Source organism: Jatropha curcas, chromosome 1 (genome assembly GCF_041381405.1).
Source record: "Jatropha curcas cultivar XTBG-Jc1 chromosome 1, XTBG_Jcur_1.0, whole genome shotgun sequence".
Lineage (NCBI taxonomy): Eukaryota > Viridiplantae > Streptophyta > Magnoliopsida > Malpighiales > Euphorbiaceae > Jatropha > Jatropha curcas.
Window position 1 is genome coordinate 28378817 of NC_143151.1, and position 17999 is coordinate 28396815.

Below are 17999 nucleotides of genomic sequence, written 5' to 3' on the forward strand. Positions count from 1 at the left end.
TTTCTGTTATACGGATCCTGATTCTGATTTCTGTTATATTCTGATTCTGTTATATGGATCCTGATTCTGTTTCTGTTAGCCGGGTAAATGGGAGATCGGCGCCCCCGTGTGCACCTACTGTTACCGTTACTATTAACCACAGGTTGGCTTCTTTATTGGGCGCACCGGATAATCTAGATTTGATCGCAGCTCGCAGGGTGGCCTCCTGTTGTGAGCGCCTGATGATCTAGATTTGATGGAGACGACCGGGTTGCCTCCTGTTGGTATGAAAAAGAAAAGAGAGGATAGAAAAACAATGAGAGGGCTGGTCAAGTGAGGATTAGACCGGTCGGCCAGTATGGGGGATCGGCTCCCTGGTGCACATGTGAGAGGATGAGCCATGTGGGAGGACGGCTCATCGGGGGTTCGGTGACTCCACTGACTAATTTTCACGTGATGTGATTATATGAAGATGTTAATGATTGTGAGTGCTGGTGACATGTCATTTGTGTGACTGGCTGCGTGAGCATATAACTAGTCAGATGACTAGATTGATATATTTACACATATGTGTGAATGTGTGTGTTGTGCAATAATAGTTACTCCTTAGAAAGCTCACATATCTTGTTTAATTTTTCAGGAAGTAAGTTTCTCTTTAATTCGGTTAAGCTATGTTCCTTCGTCGCAGAGCTAGAAAGAAAATTTTTCCTAGACCAATAAATATTTTGCTATGTATCTAGATATATAAAAATCTATGTATATCTATTAGTTAGTGACTCCGCAGTTGTAGAATTTGCGTACAATTAGTCGTGTATTAACATAGACGATATAATTATGTGAGCCCATATTAAAAATGTGATGTACTATTAATTGGGTCCGAACCGTGGAATGTTGTAGCTGATAAATTTGGGCCGAGATTTAATAAAAAGGATTGAGGTTTATTTTTTTTATAATATGGGCTGAATGTTTGAAATTTATATTGAAATAATAAATTTTAGTGATTCAGGCTTACTACGGGCCTCGGGAGCCTTAAGCTTACCTGGGCTCTAGTGCCGGTCCGGCCCACGGAAACGGGTCGTGACAGAAACCCTAAATATAGAATCATAATTTAGGATTTTTTTTTTGAGTATTGGGGGAAGGAGATTCGAACTCAAATCTATTAACGAGTCCTATATGCACTTACCATTAGGCTCTGCCTTGGTGTACCATAATTTAGTATTCCTTCTTATATCTGTATTATAAATTATTATACTTTCTAATTCATTAACATTATCTTAATCTTATTATGGTTCCTTTCAAAAAAAAATCTTATAATTATATTTACCGAAAATTGGGCAACATTTCCTTTGAGGCCGAAACTATCTATTAGTCCAAATATCACAAAGTTTTTTCATACAACGAGTAACCATATAGCCCATCCATCCGGATACATTTTATTTCTAATTATTTAAAAATAATAAATAATTATTAAATATTATTATAAAAAATTAATTAATATCTTTTATTTATATAATAATTAAAATAAAATAATATTTACTTTATAAAATATTACATATAAAAAACAATTTATAAATATAATTATACTTTTATTGATATAAATTTTTATTAAATAACCGTTTTAATAATTAACAACTATCAGCTACAGCGGCCATTGGTAACCGTTGTACATAACTAAGAAACTAAAATAAATAGAAAAAAGGATTCAATCTTCATGGGTTGGGCCTCATCGTTGGGCTTGTTTGGATCTAAAACAAGTGCTTCTCAGAAGATTTAATGATCCATAACGTAAAGAATTTCTCCTATCCGGGGTTAAACCTAAAGAGTGTATAATCTAGCTCCGAAGCCTCATCCACGTCGGTCACCGTGGCTCATAATCCGGCATCCGAAATGGCCACCTCGACTTCGACGATCGCTTCAGTTATTAGTCGGAGACCACTGCTATTGCCAGCCCATTTGTCAACCAAATCACGCTACAGGCGAGCATTTCTCGATTTCAATATTTAACTGTTATTTATTTTTTATTCACTTAATATTATTTCTAATTCATTTCATTCAGCCTTTGCTTGATTTTTATTAATAGGAAATTGAGTTTCAACAGACTTCATCAATCTCCCACAATCTCCTGCGATTTTTCTTGCTTCGAAGTTAGTTACCAAATGATGATGATGATGATGATGATGATGATGATGATTCCCTGCTTGATTTTATTCTTCTTTTGGTCATTTGTTAATTTATTCCAAGCATAATTAGGTTAATACTGAGACCATTATTGTTTGGTAATCTAAGGTTAGGGATGTTAGCTATAGGCCTCCTGGAACCCAGCTCAACATTTTAAATGAAGTTAGTTTTTCTTTACCGGAGAAGAGGTAGTTCTTGTGTTTCTAATGTAGTTATTGATGGTTATAAAATGAATATATTTCATGGGCTTAATTTTTTTGGGTCCATTACGTTTCAGTTTTGGCTTGATTTTTGGTCAGAGTGGAAGTGGAAAAACTACTCTCTTGCAGGTCTGTGGCTTTCTGCTTCATGTTTGATCTTCTAGATGTGTTTAATGTTGTTACTATTAGTTTTAGAAATCTTTAACTTGGTATGTTCTTTGTGTTAGCTTCTTGCAGGGTTAAGTGAGCCAACTTCAGGTTCCATTTGCATCCAAAGATACAGGAATGATGGTAATCCATATCAATCTAGTGAACCGCTATCTCCAGAAAGAGTTGGTATTGTCTTTCAGTTTCCTGAGAGGTATCATTAAGAGCTTTTTTTTTCAATTGGAAATGCACACTTGAGGTGTTGGCATTAATGAACATTCACTCGGAGTTCTAAATTTTTAATTCTATGGAGTTGGTTACTCAAGAAAAATTCAACCAAAATAGAAAGAATTTGCAAATTGAAATGTAAACTTAAAAGGGCTAGCTAATGAACTCATGATTCATGCTGGTGTTGCTACATATTCAAAATGAATTTTACATTTAATTGCAAAGTCCAAATATGAAAAATTAATTTGCAAATGAACCTTTTTAGTTGAATATATTAATTCCATATTCATGATTTCATTTATTCCTAACACATATACACTGCTTTTGAAGTTGAATTTATATTGAAGAAAGATGTTTCCTAACAATATTATTAGCATCTTTTAAATATATATGTGATTATGTAATCTTGCATGTCATTGTAGATTTCAAGAGATTTCTGTTCTTAAGTTAGCTTTATTGTTTATTAGCTCGCAATCTTGGTCTGGGAACACACTATTCCATTCATGGAAGAGGGTTAAATATCTCATGTTCCTTGATAAGTGTGATTTCCTAGACTAATATATGAAAATGTCCTGTACTCTCTCAAGGTTTTGTATAGTCAAAGTTTCTAAGGATTATTTCTTGCTGTCTAGGTATTTTGTGGCGGATACTATAATTGATGAAGTTATATTTGGATGGCCAAGGAAAAAGGGCAGCCTTCAATTGAAGGAGTATCTTGCTCTGAATCTTCAGAAAGCTGTTACTTGGGTATGAACGCTGTTTTCCATTAAGCAATTTGTGAGCCTTCATCCACTTGCCCTCCTCTTCTTAATTAAGGCATATGTGTGCATGCTCACTCTTGAGGTCTTGCTTGTTATATTGCTTTCCACTTCCTATTCTTAATAAATTATATTTCTAATTTAATTACCTCAGGTTGGATTAAATGGGATCCCCTTTGACAAAGATCCTCAATCTCTTAGTGGTGGCTACAAACGCAGGCTTGCTTTAGCAATCCAACTAGTAAGAACGTACTATTAGTCCATGATTAGGTTCATTTCATCACAGGCTTCAACCTAAAGTCATAATATTTGATGCTTTTACGACTTTTCTTATCTATTTCATGCTATGGTTGACAAAAGTAATGTATTTTGATATTCAGGTACAAGTTCCTGATTTATTGATATTGGACGAACCTCTCGCTGGTCTCGGTATGAGTTCCATCTTTTTCTTTTTGGTTCCTAATTCACTTGTTATCTTCCTTGTTTAATTGATGGTTTGTGAACACCAGAGTTAAGTAGATTTTAATCAATAATCAAACATGAAGCCTACAGAATTCTGCTGCACTGTTTTCTAAGACACTGCAATGATTTTTCTGTCAATTCTTGCTCTGGAATCTATATGAAATCATTAAAAGGATGGCTGAAGTTTCACAATAAAAGTTTTACCACTTTAATAACCCTTTATGCACTAGTGTTTGAACCCTTGATCATACCTTGTCGAAAGTGCAGGGGTTGGTCGGATCACTTCATTCTACTTCAATTTAATACTTGCTCCCATTTCAAATGAGTCTTTAGCTTGAAATTCTAAAATGTAATGCTAATCTGCAGCACACTGACACACCTCACTTTTACAAACTTTATTGTGTATATGGTTAGTGTGCTCCTGTATGCTTCATACATACCTTGGCCTTTTCCTTTGGAATATTTTCCAGCTGGTTGAAATAACTATGTTGAATATTGTCAATAATGCTTTCAATATCAGACTGGAAGGCTCGAGCTGATGTCGTAAAGCTTTTAAAGCAGCTGAAGAAAGAATTGACCTTACTCGTTGTCAGTCATGACCTCAAGTAAGTACTGTAACTTAAAGGCTTTTGTAAGTTCCAAAGAACACAAAGTTTTTCTTTTTCTTTTACATTTTACTTTGATTTACAACTAGTAATCTAATGATTAAGCACTATAATTGATGGGGAGAGATGTCTGTTTTAAAGCTTTCTGTTGTTGTCCTATGTGTTAAAATTAGATTTCACCTATAAGAAGTCAGGGACATAGCCTTACAATTCCCTATTGCATACACTTTTTAACAATTTTTGAATTTAAACACCATCAGAACCAGATAGACCGTGTTCTAAACAGAAATGAAGAAAGAGAAAAGGATCAATGCTGAGCTCCAAGAAATTATTGTACTATGATATTATCTTTATGATACCGTCTAGTGTGATGGCTTGGACTCAACCCATGCCATTCTGCATTTTATTGTTCTATAGCTGAATCTGTTTTCTGCATCCAAGATCGATTTCATTCTTGAATTCCATAAACATGAACTAATTTGCTGAATGTAAACTGTTACAAGGCACCGCAACATGTATTTGCTTATCTCTGTTTCTTTGACATAATGCATATGGTAATTCTTTTCCTTATGGACCTTCTGGTGTCTCCAGAGAGTTAGCAGCTCTAGTTGATCACTCTTGGAGGATGGAAATGGGTGGATTTCTCAAGGAAGAGCTGCTTCCAGAATAGCGGCTATTCCTACCTATCACCATCCGATGCTATGAGGTTTGACTCTGATGAATCTAGTGGCTAGGTGCTTTTACTCTCCAAAAACTGCACTTAGTTGGAAGAAAAGGTCCATGGAAGAGAATTAAAATGGAGATATCTCTAGGTAATATATCCTGAATTCTCAAAATTGTTAATGATGGGATTACTGGATGTGAAGTCAATCTCATGTCATAAATCCATTTCAACCCATCTAATCACTATGATATGTTTTGGTTTTAAATTGGACTCAATAATAATTTGTTCAGTTGGAAAAAGCAGGCTCAGTTCTGGAACAGTTTTGAGGTGGCTGATAGCATTAAAAAAAAAAATTGAAAGGTGTTAATGTAAGAGGGACCTTTTTTGACCATAATAATGGAGGAGGTAGGGGCCCTGCTTCGGCATTGCTTTACTGGTTTAACTAACTTCTAATGGTATATAATGTTATAGAAAGGTAGGGCTATTGAAGCTCTATTACAAGCATCACTCATGATACTTATCAGAAAACAAAAATTCTTGGTGTGAACTATAGTAGCCAGTAATCTTGGGACTGGAAAATAGTGTTAGTATGTGAATGAGAATACAACATCTAAAACCAGACTCTAGTTTTAAGTATCTGCAATTTTTTGCTTCTGCTTTGTCTTCTGGAAACCTCCCCTTCCTATTCTTGTTCCTTGGCCTTTTTTTTGGATCTTTTAAAATTTAGCAGCCTAAATTTTCAATCGTTAGTCCTTGTCAAGCTTCTGAAACATTTGGCCAAATGAATCATTGTTTACCTTTTTGGTTAAGATTTGGGATCAAATGTTTTTGCTAGATTTCTCATACTAACTGTAGTTCTTGCTATGTATTCTCATAATAAACGAGGTTCTGCCCACCTCACAACATTTGCTTCTGGATCAATTAATTGTTCATGGAGACAGAATAATTCTCTAAAATTCAAATAACACTTGCAAATAGAACAAATTATGTTTACTGATTAGAAATGTTACACAACATTTTACTGCCCACACATATTACACAGAAATAATATGGATACCTCATTACTTCCATCTTTTCGATTTCATTATTACTAAATCACCCACACATGCATAAGAACGTAGATGATATTATCAGACACCATGAGCAAGCATTTCCATTCCTTTGCTACAGCTCCAGCACCAAGTCTACAGTCCAATATCAAGGGTCAGATACATTCATTCATAAATTAATCATCTCAAAGCTACTGCTCGAAGATGACAAGGTGGTCAACGTTGCATTATGGAAAAAAAGGAATAATGTCTCTTCTTTATAAGCAGTCAATAATATAATTGCATATATGGAATAAATTGTGGGAAGATTATGACTGACTTTGATATTTGCAGTTTAGTTATTCTGGAATTTAGATCCTGCATTCTGATACTAGTGACAAATATGGCATGGGTATTAAAGTTTCTTTTGTGTTTTTTCTCTAAAAAATTGTTGATCAATGTGTCCTCATTATACGATATCTCAAATATTGCCTATATCTATTATTGTAATTTTTTTTTTCTAGTAAATAGATTGTATGGAATGGAACAGTTACAGATGGCATTATGTGACAAAATGGAATGCTAAAAAAGTGGTTACAATGTGTATGGGCTATGATATTAACAGTTTGATGAAGAAAGGTAACTGGAGATATACTGGAATATCCTATAAAAATGACGTTTCTTTTGCAGTGTGACAAATGTATTATCAATATATGTTCCTTTTAGTTGTTAGTGGATATGTAACCAACCAACTAGTTGGTGCTAATGCTTAGTTATGTTAGCGTTATTATGCATTGATGGCTGCGGCAAATCTGTTTGTCATACTGGTTGACATTGTACAGTCCCTTGTATTTTTCAAAAATGTTGTTGTACTTGGATGTTGCAATAAACACATGGATATTAGCTGTTGGGTGAATAATTTTTGCAAGCTCAATTTTGCTGTTTTGTAATTTTAATATTCCATGCTTTTAATAGAATCTCTTGTATTATAATTAACTAGTCATGGCATTTAGCATCCATCACAACATTATTTCTAAGTCTTGTGCTTTATTCGAAGTTCCTTACAATTACATTGACTTAAGGTGCCATTAATCATTTATGTTTCTGAATCTTATCTATGGACATATGAACTTACAAATATATATATATAATTTTTATGCATTTTTCCTTTTTTTGTTTTTTTTTTAGATAAGAATTATTCATCTTTCCTTATTGTAACAAATTATTGACAAGGTACCTTACTAAGAAATCCATAATTAAATTAAAATTAAAATAAATTTCTATGTTATTCAAAAGGTCAAGATTCAGCACTTACAGTCTGCATCTGTTTTGATCCAGTGTTCCCTGTTTCCAGATGAGTTGCATCCACCCAGTGCATATTGGGAAAGTTTCAAGTTGTTCTTGTACCATTTTATCCCTTCCACCGACTTGAATCCTGGAAGAAATTTTCTGTTGTCTTCATCCTGGTGCACAAGGTCTGCTTTATGATGCAGATCCATCTTAATCTTCTCTTTACGGGACGTAGTGAACTCTTTTTCGGCTGTAGGGTTTTCAGGATGGACTTTTCTATGTAACATTCTAAGTACCTGCATGCCAAAGATGAAAATAAATAAGAAATCTAGTAGGAAATATGATTTAATTTATTTTGGGCAGCAAGGTTCCTACTATAGAATGTTCCAGATAATTGTTCCTGAGCGATGTGTTTTTATTTTGATGTGGATTTGTTGTCCTGTGGAGAATTTTCTATTGGAAAGTATACTCTTTGGTTATGAATACAGGTTACTCAGATGGTCTAAATTGGTTATTCGAAAGGCACTAATGAAATGAGTAGTTTGTAGTTCTAAGATCTAGACAGGATTATGTTTCCCCCGAAGCCTATTTTGTGTTCAGCCATCGATGGCTTTCTCTTGTCAAGATCCCTCTGGTTGAGTCACAATAGATTTAAAAATCTGCTCCATCCCATTATTTAACTTGACAACCAATTGTCCAGAAATTCTGATAGCATGATTCAAGAAACAAATTAGCTTTCACCATATTTGACCATAGATTATAAGGGTGTAGCAATAATATCAGAGGTTTATGGATAGAATCATAGGATCTCTTTCCTTATCTTAGGAAATTTAGAGCTGGTAGACACACCTTATTAAGCTTTTTCTTTGTTGGAACAGAATTGGAAGCTCCCTCACTGGAAGGAGGGACAGGATTTCTTGAAGCATGAAACTTTCGTAGGATCTTTTTGATGAGGTGTTTAGCAGATTTATGTGCTTCCCTGGTGTGCGTCTTGCCTTTCCCTTCAGTTTCTGCAGAAATTTCATCAGTAATCTTTGTCTTACGAAACATCTCCCCTAGAGATGTTTTTTCTTTCTTTAGTTCAACTCTTGTTTCGGGCAGTTCTATTGATGATCGAAATAGATAACCTTGAAGTGGACATATTGCAGTCTTTTCATTACCATCAGTATCTGTTCCTTCCATTTGCATGCCATTGAGTGTAATGGTGCTAACATAACTGCTCCTTGCCAATGATTCATTGCAACCTTCTTCTTCAGCTTCAGCATCAAGAAACTTTTCTAGTTCATCGTTTATGAGCTTCAAGTCATTCTGTGTCACCTCTGTTTTTTCATCTGCAATATTCTCTAAAGACATGTGAAATGTTGCTGGTGCCGACTCACTGTTAACTGGTTTTGAACCGAGAGTTCCAATTGCGAGAAAACCATGATAAAGCTCAGACATAGGAATAGATGTTTCATCATTATTCTCATCTGCTCTCGTGGCTTCAGCTTTGTATGAGGTATTTTCACATTTCTCATATCTGGAGCCAAACCTTGGCCTTTTTGGGGAAACTTTGTCGTCAGGGAGTGACTTTGCTGAAAGGCAAGCACAATAGTTCTCTGGAGACGAGAGTATTGAGAAAAATTAGGACATGGGAAGAAATTGGAGAGTTTAAGCAGAGAAAGATAACATTCGCCATGACTGATTTTGGCACTTAAATGGAAATGCTTACCACTCTAGCGGCTAAGCAACCATCACAAGAGCAACAAAGTAGGTTAGAGGATCATTTATTTATTCAACAACGTGGTAATACTGCACACAACACATTATTTGAATTGCAAGGTGGATGCTATATATGTTCTAATCTACCAATTTCTGACTGTCTCACTGTAGAGAGAGGTCAAGTTGCACTGTAATATTAAGGGTGTGTTGTCTCAAGATTCAACTAGCGCTGGAAACTCTGAAACAGGTTAGGTGGCAACACTTACACTGAGCTATTTTCTCTCGTTTATTTTATCTCTCGTTGCAAAATTTTGGAAAAATGAGACGATTGACAGTATTTATGCCTAGTTAATCTTTTTGAAAAATTAGCTTATTTTGGACATAGTTCAGCTGGTTGTGACTACAGGTGGTCAGTGGTCTCACTCTGTCTTTTGAAAGTTTCTAAAGTAGAGATGTTTCTTCCATGGATGATGGTCTGTCTGAGACTTTCAGTATCTGGTGGTAAAGGCCTCTGTTTTTTACTGTTGTCTGGTTGACCTCTTCATGTGATCATACAGAGAACTGTCCATATGTGTGGGTATCTATGTATTTATATATAAAAGAAAAGAAGAAGAATGAAGAAAGTTGGAATACCTATTGTAAAATCTTTGAACGGCTCAATGCTGGTATGCCGTAGCTTATTGTGCATCCAACCTAATAACTGCAAAAATGAAATGCAAATATGAAGTTGAATGATAATTAATATCTGCTATTCTAAATTTGGTAAGAGTATGGACTTACAGTCATATTGATCTGTCTCTAAAGGACTTGGTTTGAGATTGCCTTTGTTGTCATAAGGGCTATATTGAGATAGATTTAGATACGCTACGTAAACAGGACTTAAAAAGAAGATATTAGGATCAACTGAAAGCAAAAGAACAAGCATCTTATCATCACGATGATTCAGTAAGTTGGAATCAGTGGGTGCTAGAAGGGTCTGGTTTGGTTGTGGGTAGAGAGAAACATTGAGATATAAACAAGCCTTTGGTTGGCTGTTCTTTGTCAAAATCAAATCAAGTACAGGACTTGGGGAGTAGTTGGGAAACCCCCAGAAGGGGTGGGGGGGTGTTACACTTGCCATGTATGCTTGAGGCGTTTGTATGGTTTCATAAGTGCATGCACATTACCCATGGAGCAACCACATCAACTTGTTGTCACGGATGCATTTATCATGTTGTCCATAGATTAAGTACTACCTGAATCTACATGCAGATAAACATATTCCTTTGCTAATGGAGGTATATACCATAAGCGAGCATGGACATGTTAACGTAATCAAATCTCCGTAAAGATTACTTTCTGAATAATTTTTTTTAAATATCATGTCTATTGTACAAGGTAATTAGTGACATCAAGGACACAATTTCTAGTAGGACCAAAAGAAAAGTGTGGGACAAGAGTGATTACATTACAATATTATGGGTCAAAAGTGGTAAAGTGATAAAATCTCTTAGCTCTGTAGCAAATGCTTCTGTTAAGATACTTCTAACTGAATGGTTCCGATATCGTACACCAGCACTACTGTGCTTGCTGCATTAAAGATCTTTGCTTTAGTGTATAAAATTGAGAGTGGGTCATTGTGTGTACTTATCACTGATTGCCAGCTTGTTATGTTGTGATATGCTGTTATTATTATTATTATTAGCATTGCTATCGTCAATAACCAATTGTCCCCACTCGTTACCACTTTTCGCCCTGTGGAATTCAGGTTCTTGTTTGTACTTTGGTTAAATGGCCATCCACTGAGAATTTCATATCATTGGAGCTATGATTATTTTGATTTACTAATCTGTAATTCTTTTTCAACTAGTTATGCTATGGTTTATGTGTTCTTTTTTGCTTCCTTGCAGGATTTTGGGACCAAGTAGTAATAGATGTCCAGTTTCTATAAGGAACTATAATATAACAGGAGCGACATGTTTCATCCCGATTTCCTTTTTCTCCCTCTCTATTTGAAGAATGCTTTATATTCCGAAAATTGAGTTTCTGCATTGAGCTGTGATTTGTCTTGGAAGGGCAAATTTGATGCAGGCATGATTTAGATATCATTAATGACGTGAGTTCAACTTCTGAAATTTCTTGGTTGCTTTTTCTTTTTTATATATTATTGAAGAGACCACTTGAATAATGTTGCTGGGTGCGATATGTTATAGTTTAGCCCACAAACATCTAGTGCACAAGAAGCCATGTAGACAGAACTGTTGAAACTCTGTTGACAAACGCCACGAGGGTTTTCAAGTATGGATAATCTTAGTCCAACTGGATCCGACATTGACAAAGAGGAGGTTCAGTTAACACGAAAAATTGGTTATAGTAATACTGTGTATAACAGTTTCAGTGATGTCGATGGCGACACATGATATGATGATGATAGTAACACGTTTGGTACTGTTCGTGCTTTGCCTCTTGAGTTTGTATGCCTCTCAAATTTTGGTTACATGTAATATCGTTTCCCGTGAACTGAAACAGCTTCATTTCTGTTAAAAATGAGTACATTACGTCAAATTGCTGTGGAATTATTAAAATTGCAAAGAAAGTCATTTACATAATGGATGAACATGCGATGTGTTTACTATTTCCAATACTAATTATTGGATTATACAACAACGAGGAAATAATTATCAGTTCAAATTGGTAAAGGTTTAGCTTTCCTAGTAATGTGAAAATGATATCATTTCGTTTTGACAGATTCGGTAACAGGGTCAGGGCGAAGCTAGGATTTATGCTTACCTCACATAAATAATAAGGGGTATATCTTTTCAGCAGGTTTAATTCCCTCGAGCCGTGATGTATAAAGGTTTTTGGCTTTTCCGAGCTGTAGAGCGTAAAAATTTTTGGCTCTCTTAGCAAAATTTTCAGGGATCGAACTTGTGTCTCATCCTTAAGGAAATTGAGACCGTTAACCACTTCAAGTAATATCTTATTGGTAGCTCACTGCACGGTTTTACTTTTAACTAGTGATTAGAGTTCAAATTGTTTTTCTTTTTATAGAAAAACAATAATTTAGGTAATGTTAAGCTCAATCCCATAAGTGCATGTCTTGAAAATTCATCAATTATATCCATAAAAGATGATAATAATTAAGTATAATTAACTAATTAGCAAAATTAGCACCACCAGCCAGCCAATCAAATGTGCCAGGTGAGGCTGTCCCATATTTGTTTGTAACACCCTAAAAGCAAATACACTATAGTCGAGAGTTGAGACAATCTTACCCAAATCTATCAAAAGACAGGATTAGGTGCATGTTGAAGGATCCTCTTTTTAGCAATCTAACCAAATACTATACAACAAATGTTTTCCCCCGAAAATTCTACTCTTTTCCATGCCAATTCATCCTACCAAAACAAACACTAACCAGTCATTTTGTGGGGTTAGTGGTGAGTCACGAGAAATTACGCACATGATTAGATAGCGACCATGTGAATCCCACGTGCATATTTGTGAAATCAGTATGGTTTTTTTCATTTCTTATTGGCACATGAATTCTAAATTTCCTATTTGCAATTGATTCATATTCATAGGCCATGGGGCACCTAATAAAGGTCTGTGGATATTCCATTATGAAGTGAACATGCAGGTGTACGTGTGCAAGTTTTAATTCTAGCTTCTTCTTCTATTAAAATATTGATGAATTTTGCAGCTCAATTACTTCGGAAAAAAAAAATTACGTTTTTGATTTTTATAATCATAATTTATATTTAGTTTTGAAAAACATATTTAAAAAAAAAAAAAAAAAGTAGCAGCAGCGATAAATACCATCAAAATAAATATTATCTTCATTCTTAAATACTTGTTACATTGCTAAAGTACGATATTACAAAATACTTGTCACATTTGTAGTTTTACCGAATAATAAGTTTTTTTTTCATATTTTATCTTTAGTATATGATCAATAATTATTACTTCAATATCTAAAAAATTTATTGTAATTTAAACAAATTTAATGATTTTCTTAAATGACGTGAAATGTATAAGCCTTTAGGAATGGAGGGGTATGTATTTGGTGAAGAAACTGATAAGCTTCTAAAAGGTGAAAAAGGATGCATAAAATAATAAATTTTATTAAAGTACATATTTTATAATTACATGTGATATCCCAAACCATTTAGAAGAAGTTGAGAGAATTGTCAATAAATATGTTTTTAGACTTATATCCTAAAACAAAAAACATGTCAATTTTAAATATAACAATTAGACGTTTTGTTTCTTAAAAAAAAAAAAAAAGAAAAATCGACATTCCACAAAATTGAATCAAGTCCCGAGTGCTATTCGATAATTCGTCTAGGCTTTGAGCTCAGCGACCAGCGTCTCATTATTGTGTGTTGGTGCAACCCTTTGGGAAATGCCTATACTAGACCAATTCATAGGTCCATTACCGGCCCGATTCAGTTCTTAAAATCAGCCCAAGAATTCAGGATTCAAGTTATACATTAAGGAACATGGTAGTCATTGTAACCAAACAGCCGGCATATTTCATACCCAGCTTAACCAAACCAGTACCATCAAAATTAAGAATCGAAGAGACTAACAAAGAAAGCAACACAGACGAGAGCAACGAGAAGAGAAGACGAGACAAAATGGGAGGAGGAATGGAAACAAACAAGAATAAATTCATAGAGGATTGGGGTGCTGCTCGGGAGAATCTGGAGCATAACTTCCGCTGGACTCGCCGCAACTTTGCCCTCATCGGTTTATTCGGCATAGCTCTTCCCATCTTCGTCTACAGGGGCATCGTCAAAGAATTTGTAAATTCCTCTTTCTCTGTCTCTCTCCCTTCACATCTACATACCTTACCATATCGATTTTGTTTGATCTTCTCAGTGTTGCTAATTTATTTCGATCTATTTGAACCTTTTTGGTTAATTGGGAATCAGATCCCATTTTAATTCCATTTTTCTTAAATTAGTTTGTGGAACTGTAACCCTATCTTACGGGTGGTGTTGTGCTTAATATCTGCTGTATGACTCTGTTCATGGTATGTGTTAAGTGTGGTTCATTTTAGAGATAAGAAGAGAGGAATTGGATATAAGTACTATCAATTTATAATGAAATAGGCATGCGTTTGATGGCTTGTTCTCATATTCATTCTCAAATGTTTCTATGCTTTTCTTTGGCAAAAAAAAATGAACTTATCAGAAGTATACTTAATGATTGGAGGGAGGAAATGAATCAGTTTATGTACATATAAACGATTGGAGAGGAGTAGGAGTGGTGATTATTGGCTCCAGACTTCCAGTATACATAATGATTGGATTTGGAGATAATAACGGAGATCAGAGGGTTAGATACACTTTTGATGTGAACTGCGTACTTAATTGGTGGATTAAATTAAGATTCAAGAACTTTGCTTACTTCTCTTAGGACTCGTGAGTCTTGACTACAAAATCTTGACATGACACAAGACATCTTACATTAGTTTAGACTCCTTTTGAGAAAATGTTAGGTCCCTTGTTCCTTATGTTCTTTATTTAACCTTCTGATGTATGAAGTTAAGCTTGATAACGGGTTTCAGTAACAGAGGCCTGATTTGATTTTCATGAAACACTTGAAAAATTTAAGGGAAAATATGATATTCCTAGGTTCATACTTCATACTCACAATTGTGTAGTATTACATCTATGGTTCTTCTTGACCCCAAACTTCCTAAAAGAGAGCTAAAGACTTCTGCAAGTTTTGCAGAATAACATTCATTCTTCTATAGGAAAAAAAGAGAATTGCTTGTATATTTAAGTATTCAGTGTAATCTTTCATGCAGAGATTATTTCTTTTTTGTGCCTTTTTTTTTTCTTTTTACTTTTACTTTGACTATGAAAATTAAACAAAAGCCTCATTCTTGAACGGTAATATGATGCCAGTATAAAGTTAGAAATTTGACTTTTACTTTTTGCTTATTTCCAACAAATATAGAAATTGGAAGTCTAGTATATTGGCAGATTTTTGGTTTTCCAAAGCTGGTTATTAAAATTGTAATTTCTAAGTTGGCAAACTTTGACATTGGCTTTACTGGAATTTTTCTGGGACTATAAGACATATGGCCTCTTGAAAGGTTGGTGTCAACATTGAATTTGACACCCCTTTTTATTTAATCATTAGGGAGAAGGACTCAAACTAAGGTCCATTCCATAAGAGATGAGTTATACTAGGCTAAGCTTGCAATTGCTAGTATTTAACATCTTTAACTGCATTAACGTCCTAAATTCCAGGAGCACGTTCTCCACAAATTTTACAGCCATATGATTACTTGTTGGTTGTTAATTGTATATAATATTAGGAAGTGCATCGCTTTAGGTTTCTTTTATTTAGCTGTAAAGTTATGCAGACTCAAGTTGTTAATTCAATTATTTTAGGGCCAAATGCATAAAATTGCCCATGAAGTTTAGGGTTTATTCCGGTGGCACCCTTAAGGTTTTTTATAGACCTACCATGTTCTTGAAGTTGCAATTTTTAGAAACAGCCTTGCATTTTATGTTGCACAGAAACTCTCTTCGGCTACCATTTCTGCATTTTGAAAAATGTTTACTGCATGGAAACGTCTAGAAACTCCTCGAGAACGTTTCAGGGTCATTTCTGTAAATTTGGTAATTTGGCAACACATTTCTTCTTTTAGAAATACGTTTCAATAAATTGAAAAATCTCAGAAACTCGTTTCTCCAATTAATATAAATACAATAAATAAATACAAATTCACAAAATATGTAATTTTTTAATATGAGTATGGAATTTGTAGATGATCTTTTTTATTTTGGATATGCTTAAATGTTGATTTGGACTTGACTTATCGTTGAATATATTTAATGGCTTATGATAATTTATTTTTTATATTTATAAATATAACCCTATGTTTTGTCATATTTATGTGTTTCTCCCACATTTCCGTTTCCTATATATTTTAAAATGCTGTTCTTTCGTGTCTGTTCCCACGTTTCTGCGCTTCCACGTTTCCGTTTCGGTACAACATAACTTGCATCTTGTGGTTGATAGGTGATATTTTTAGTAACAATTTTTAGGACTGATCATGCTCCTAAAGGTACTTTTTTATAACAAAAATTACAACTTCAAGGGCATATGATGGGTCTCCCAAAAGTTCAGGAGCAATTTTTTATGCATTAGGCTATTGTTCTATGTTACCATTCATTTAGTAATTTGGATGATCTCAATGTTGGAAGTGATTTTGAGTTCCTTGTATGTTTTGTTTCTATTTCAACTTGTTGAGTATGTTAACATTTTGGTTATCTGCACTAACAGAATATGCAAGATGAAGATGCAGGCAGGCCGTACAGGAAGTTTCTTTGAATTTCTTCTTTATTTATATTTTGTATGAATCAATAATAATTGTGCCTGAAGCAAAACTGGTTTTCCGTTCGGACCTCTTTCCGCATAACTGGGGATTGCTTGCTTTTCATTGTTGACCTGTAGTGTTATCTATAACATTTGAAATCTGCCAATTTGCTGAGAATGCTGAATGTTCTGTGAGTTATTAGTTCTGCTATAACGGTATGTTTAATTCATTACTGTTCTTATAGAAAATATTTAGTATGCCAAAATAGTCATATGAAACGTCCTATAGCTAAATAAAAGGCGTTAATTTTAAATGCTTAATAATCCTTTTTTTTTTTTTTTTAATTAATTAGGCTACAGCTGAAGTTTAAATTTGCGTCTTCACTAGTCATTTCAGCATTACTGGGTTGAGCAATCCTATGTATTGAAATTCTACACGGGCTATGAGCCCATGTTATATTTCGGAAAAATGAGCCCAACTTGGTTTGGACTCGACTAATTTTGAATAGTCTTTATCTGATTCAATGTGGCCCATTGATATCCCTGTGTGGAAAAATTGATGGGAATAGCGGTGCGCAAGTCACCCATTGCTCAAACATTTAAGAACTGCATATTGTTACTTGTATTTAAGAACTGCATAATTTATATTAATATTTTTACATATGGTTTTTTTTTATTATTATTTTAATGAATAATGAAAAATATAATATGTTATTGAGAAAGAAAATTCATTCGATATTTTTTATTTAATATTTTACTATAATAGGACACATTTATATAATATTATATATATATATGGAATAAAGTGTTAAGTGTAAGATAAGATAAAATTTTCACAAATATAATATAATATTTTTTTGGTAATAAAATACAATATAATAATATTATTCATATTATAAAATTATAAACTACAAATTAAATTTATAAGCAAACTAGTTTAAACATTGCTTCATTAGCTGCAATTAATGAATTATAAATTGATCGGCGGTTGTCAATGAATACGATCGGCGCAATTAGTTACTATTACTCGCTTCGACAACAAATATACTTTGTCTCACGTTTGGATATTTCGTGTTCTTAAAAAAAATCATCATCTAATTTGTCTAAATTTTAATAAATTATTAAGTGAAGTGATTATATTATTCTTAATTTATTATTTAAGTCAATATTATATAAAAGGTAAAATGAAAAAAAAATTATTATTTATTAAATCTACAAATGTGATAAGTAGGTAGAAGTATAATATCTTCTCAAGTGTAACGAATACTTAGTAACGGAAGAGTAAGACTGTTATAATTAATTCTCTTAAAATATAATAAAATATTTATTAATTTGATGAAATTATCCTTTAAAATATTATGAAAATAATAATTGCTTTTAATTTAAATAAGAGATAATGAAAAAATATTATTAATTATTTATTGTTATTCTCTAACAAT

At 33.8% G+C, this 17999-nt stretch overlaps 3 protein-coding genes across 10 annotated transcripts; 2 read left to right on the forward strand and 1 right to left on the reverse strand.

Annotated features, from left to right (window-relative positions):
* Positions 1 to 1765: 1765 nt before the first annotated feature.
* ABCI11 (non-intrinsic ABC protein 14) lies at positions 1766 to 11854 on the forward strand. Of its 8 annotated transcripts, XM_089720923.1 has the most exons (14): positions 1766 to 1955; positions 2036 to 2123; positions 2266 to 2345; positions 2435 to 2486; positions 2585 to 2718; positions 3365 to 3479; positions 3645 to 3731; positions 3871 to 3919; positions 4473 to 4557; positions 5149 to 5369; positions 9412 to 9487; positions 9631 to 9741; positions 11130 to 11335; positions 11433 to 11854. In XM_089720923.1, exons 1-10 carry the CDS (start codon positions 1867 to 1869, stop codon positions 5225 to 5227), a joined length of 858 nt encoding a protein of 285 aa, XP_089577049.1. In that variant the 5' UTR covers positions 1766 to 1866; the 3' UTR covers positions 5228 to 5369; positions 9412 to 9487; positions 9631 to 9741; positions 11130 to 11335; positions 11433 to 11854. The 8 variants fall into 8 exon arrangements, with proteins under 8 accessions (XP_089577049.1, XP_089577052.1, XP_089577047.1 ...); XM_089720926.1 differs by lacking the exon at positions 9631 to 9741; XM_089720921.1 differs by lacking the exons at positions 9412 to 9487; positions 9631 to 9741.
* Positions 6197 to 10212, reverse strand: LOC105630360 (regulator of nonsense transcript protein). The gene is made up of 5 exons (XM_020677887.3): positions 10021 to 10212; positions 9874 to 9940; positions 8389 to 9137; positions 7565 to 7835; positions 6197 to 6405 (listed from the first exon to the last, which is right to left on the reverse strand). Exons 1-5 carry the CDS (start codon positions 10024 to 10026, stop codon positions 6386 to 6388), a joined length of 1113 nt encoding a protein of 370 aa, XP_020533546.1. The 5' UTR covers positions 10027 to 10212; the 3' UTR covers positions 6197 to 6385.
* Positions 11855 to 13738: 1884 nt separating the features above from the next.
* Positions 13739 to 16774, forward strand: LOC105630158 (neuronal acetylcholine receptor subunit alpha-5). Its single transcript, XM_012211885.3, has 2 exons — positions 13739 to 14027; positions 16528 to 16774. The coding sequence occupies exons 1-2, from the start codon at positions 13860 to 13862 to the stop codon at positions 16573 to 16575; spliced, it is 216 nt and encodes a 71-aa protein (XP_012067275.2). The 5' UTR covers positions 13739 to 13859; the 3' UTR covers positions 16576 to 16774.
* The last annotated feature ends 1225 nt before the right edge of the window (positions 16775 to 17999 follow it).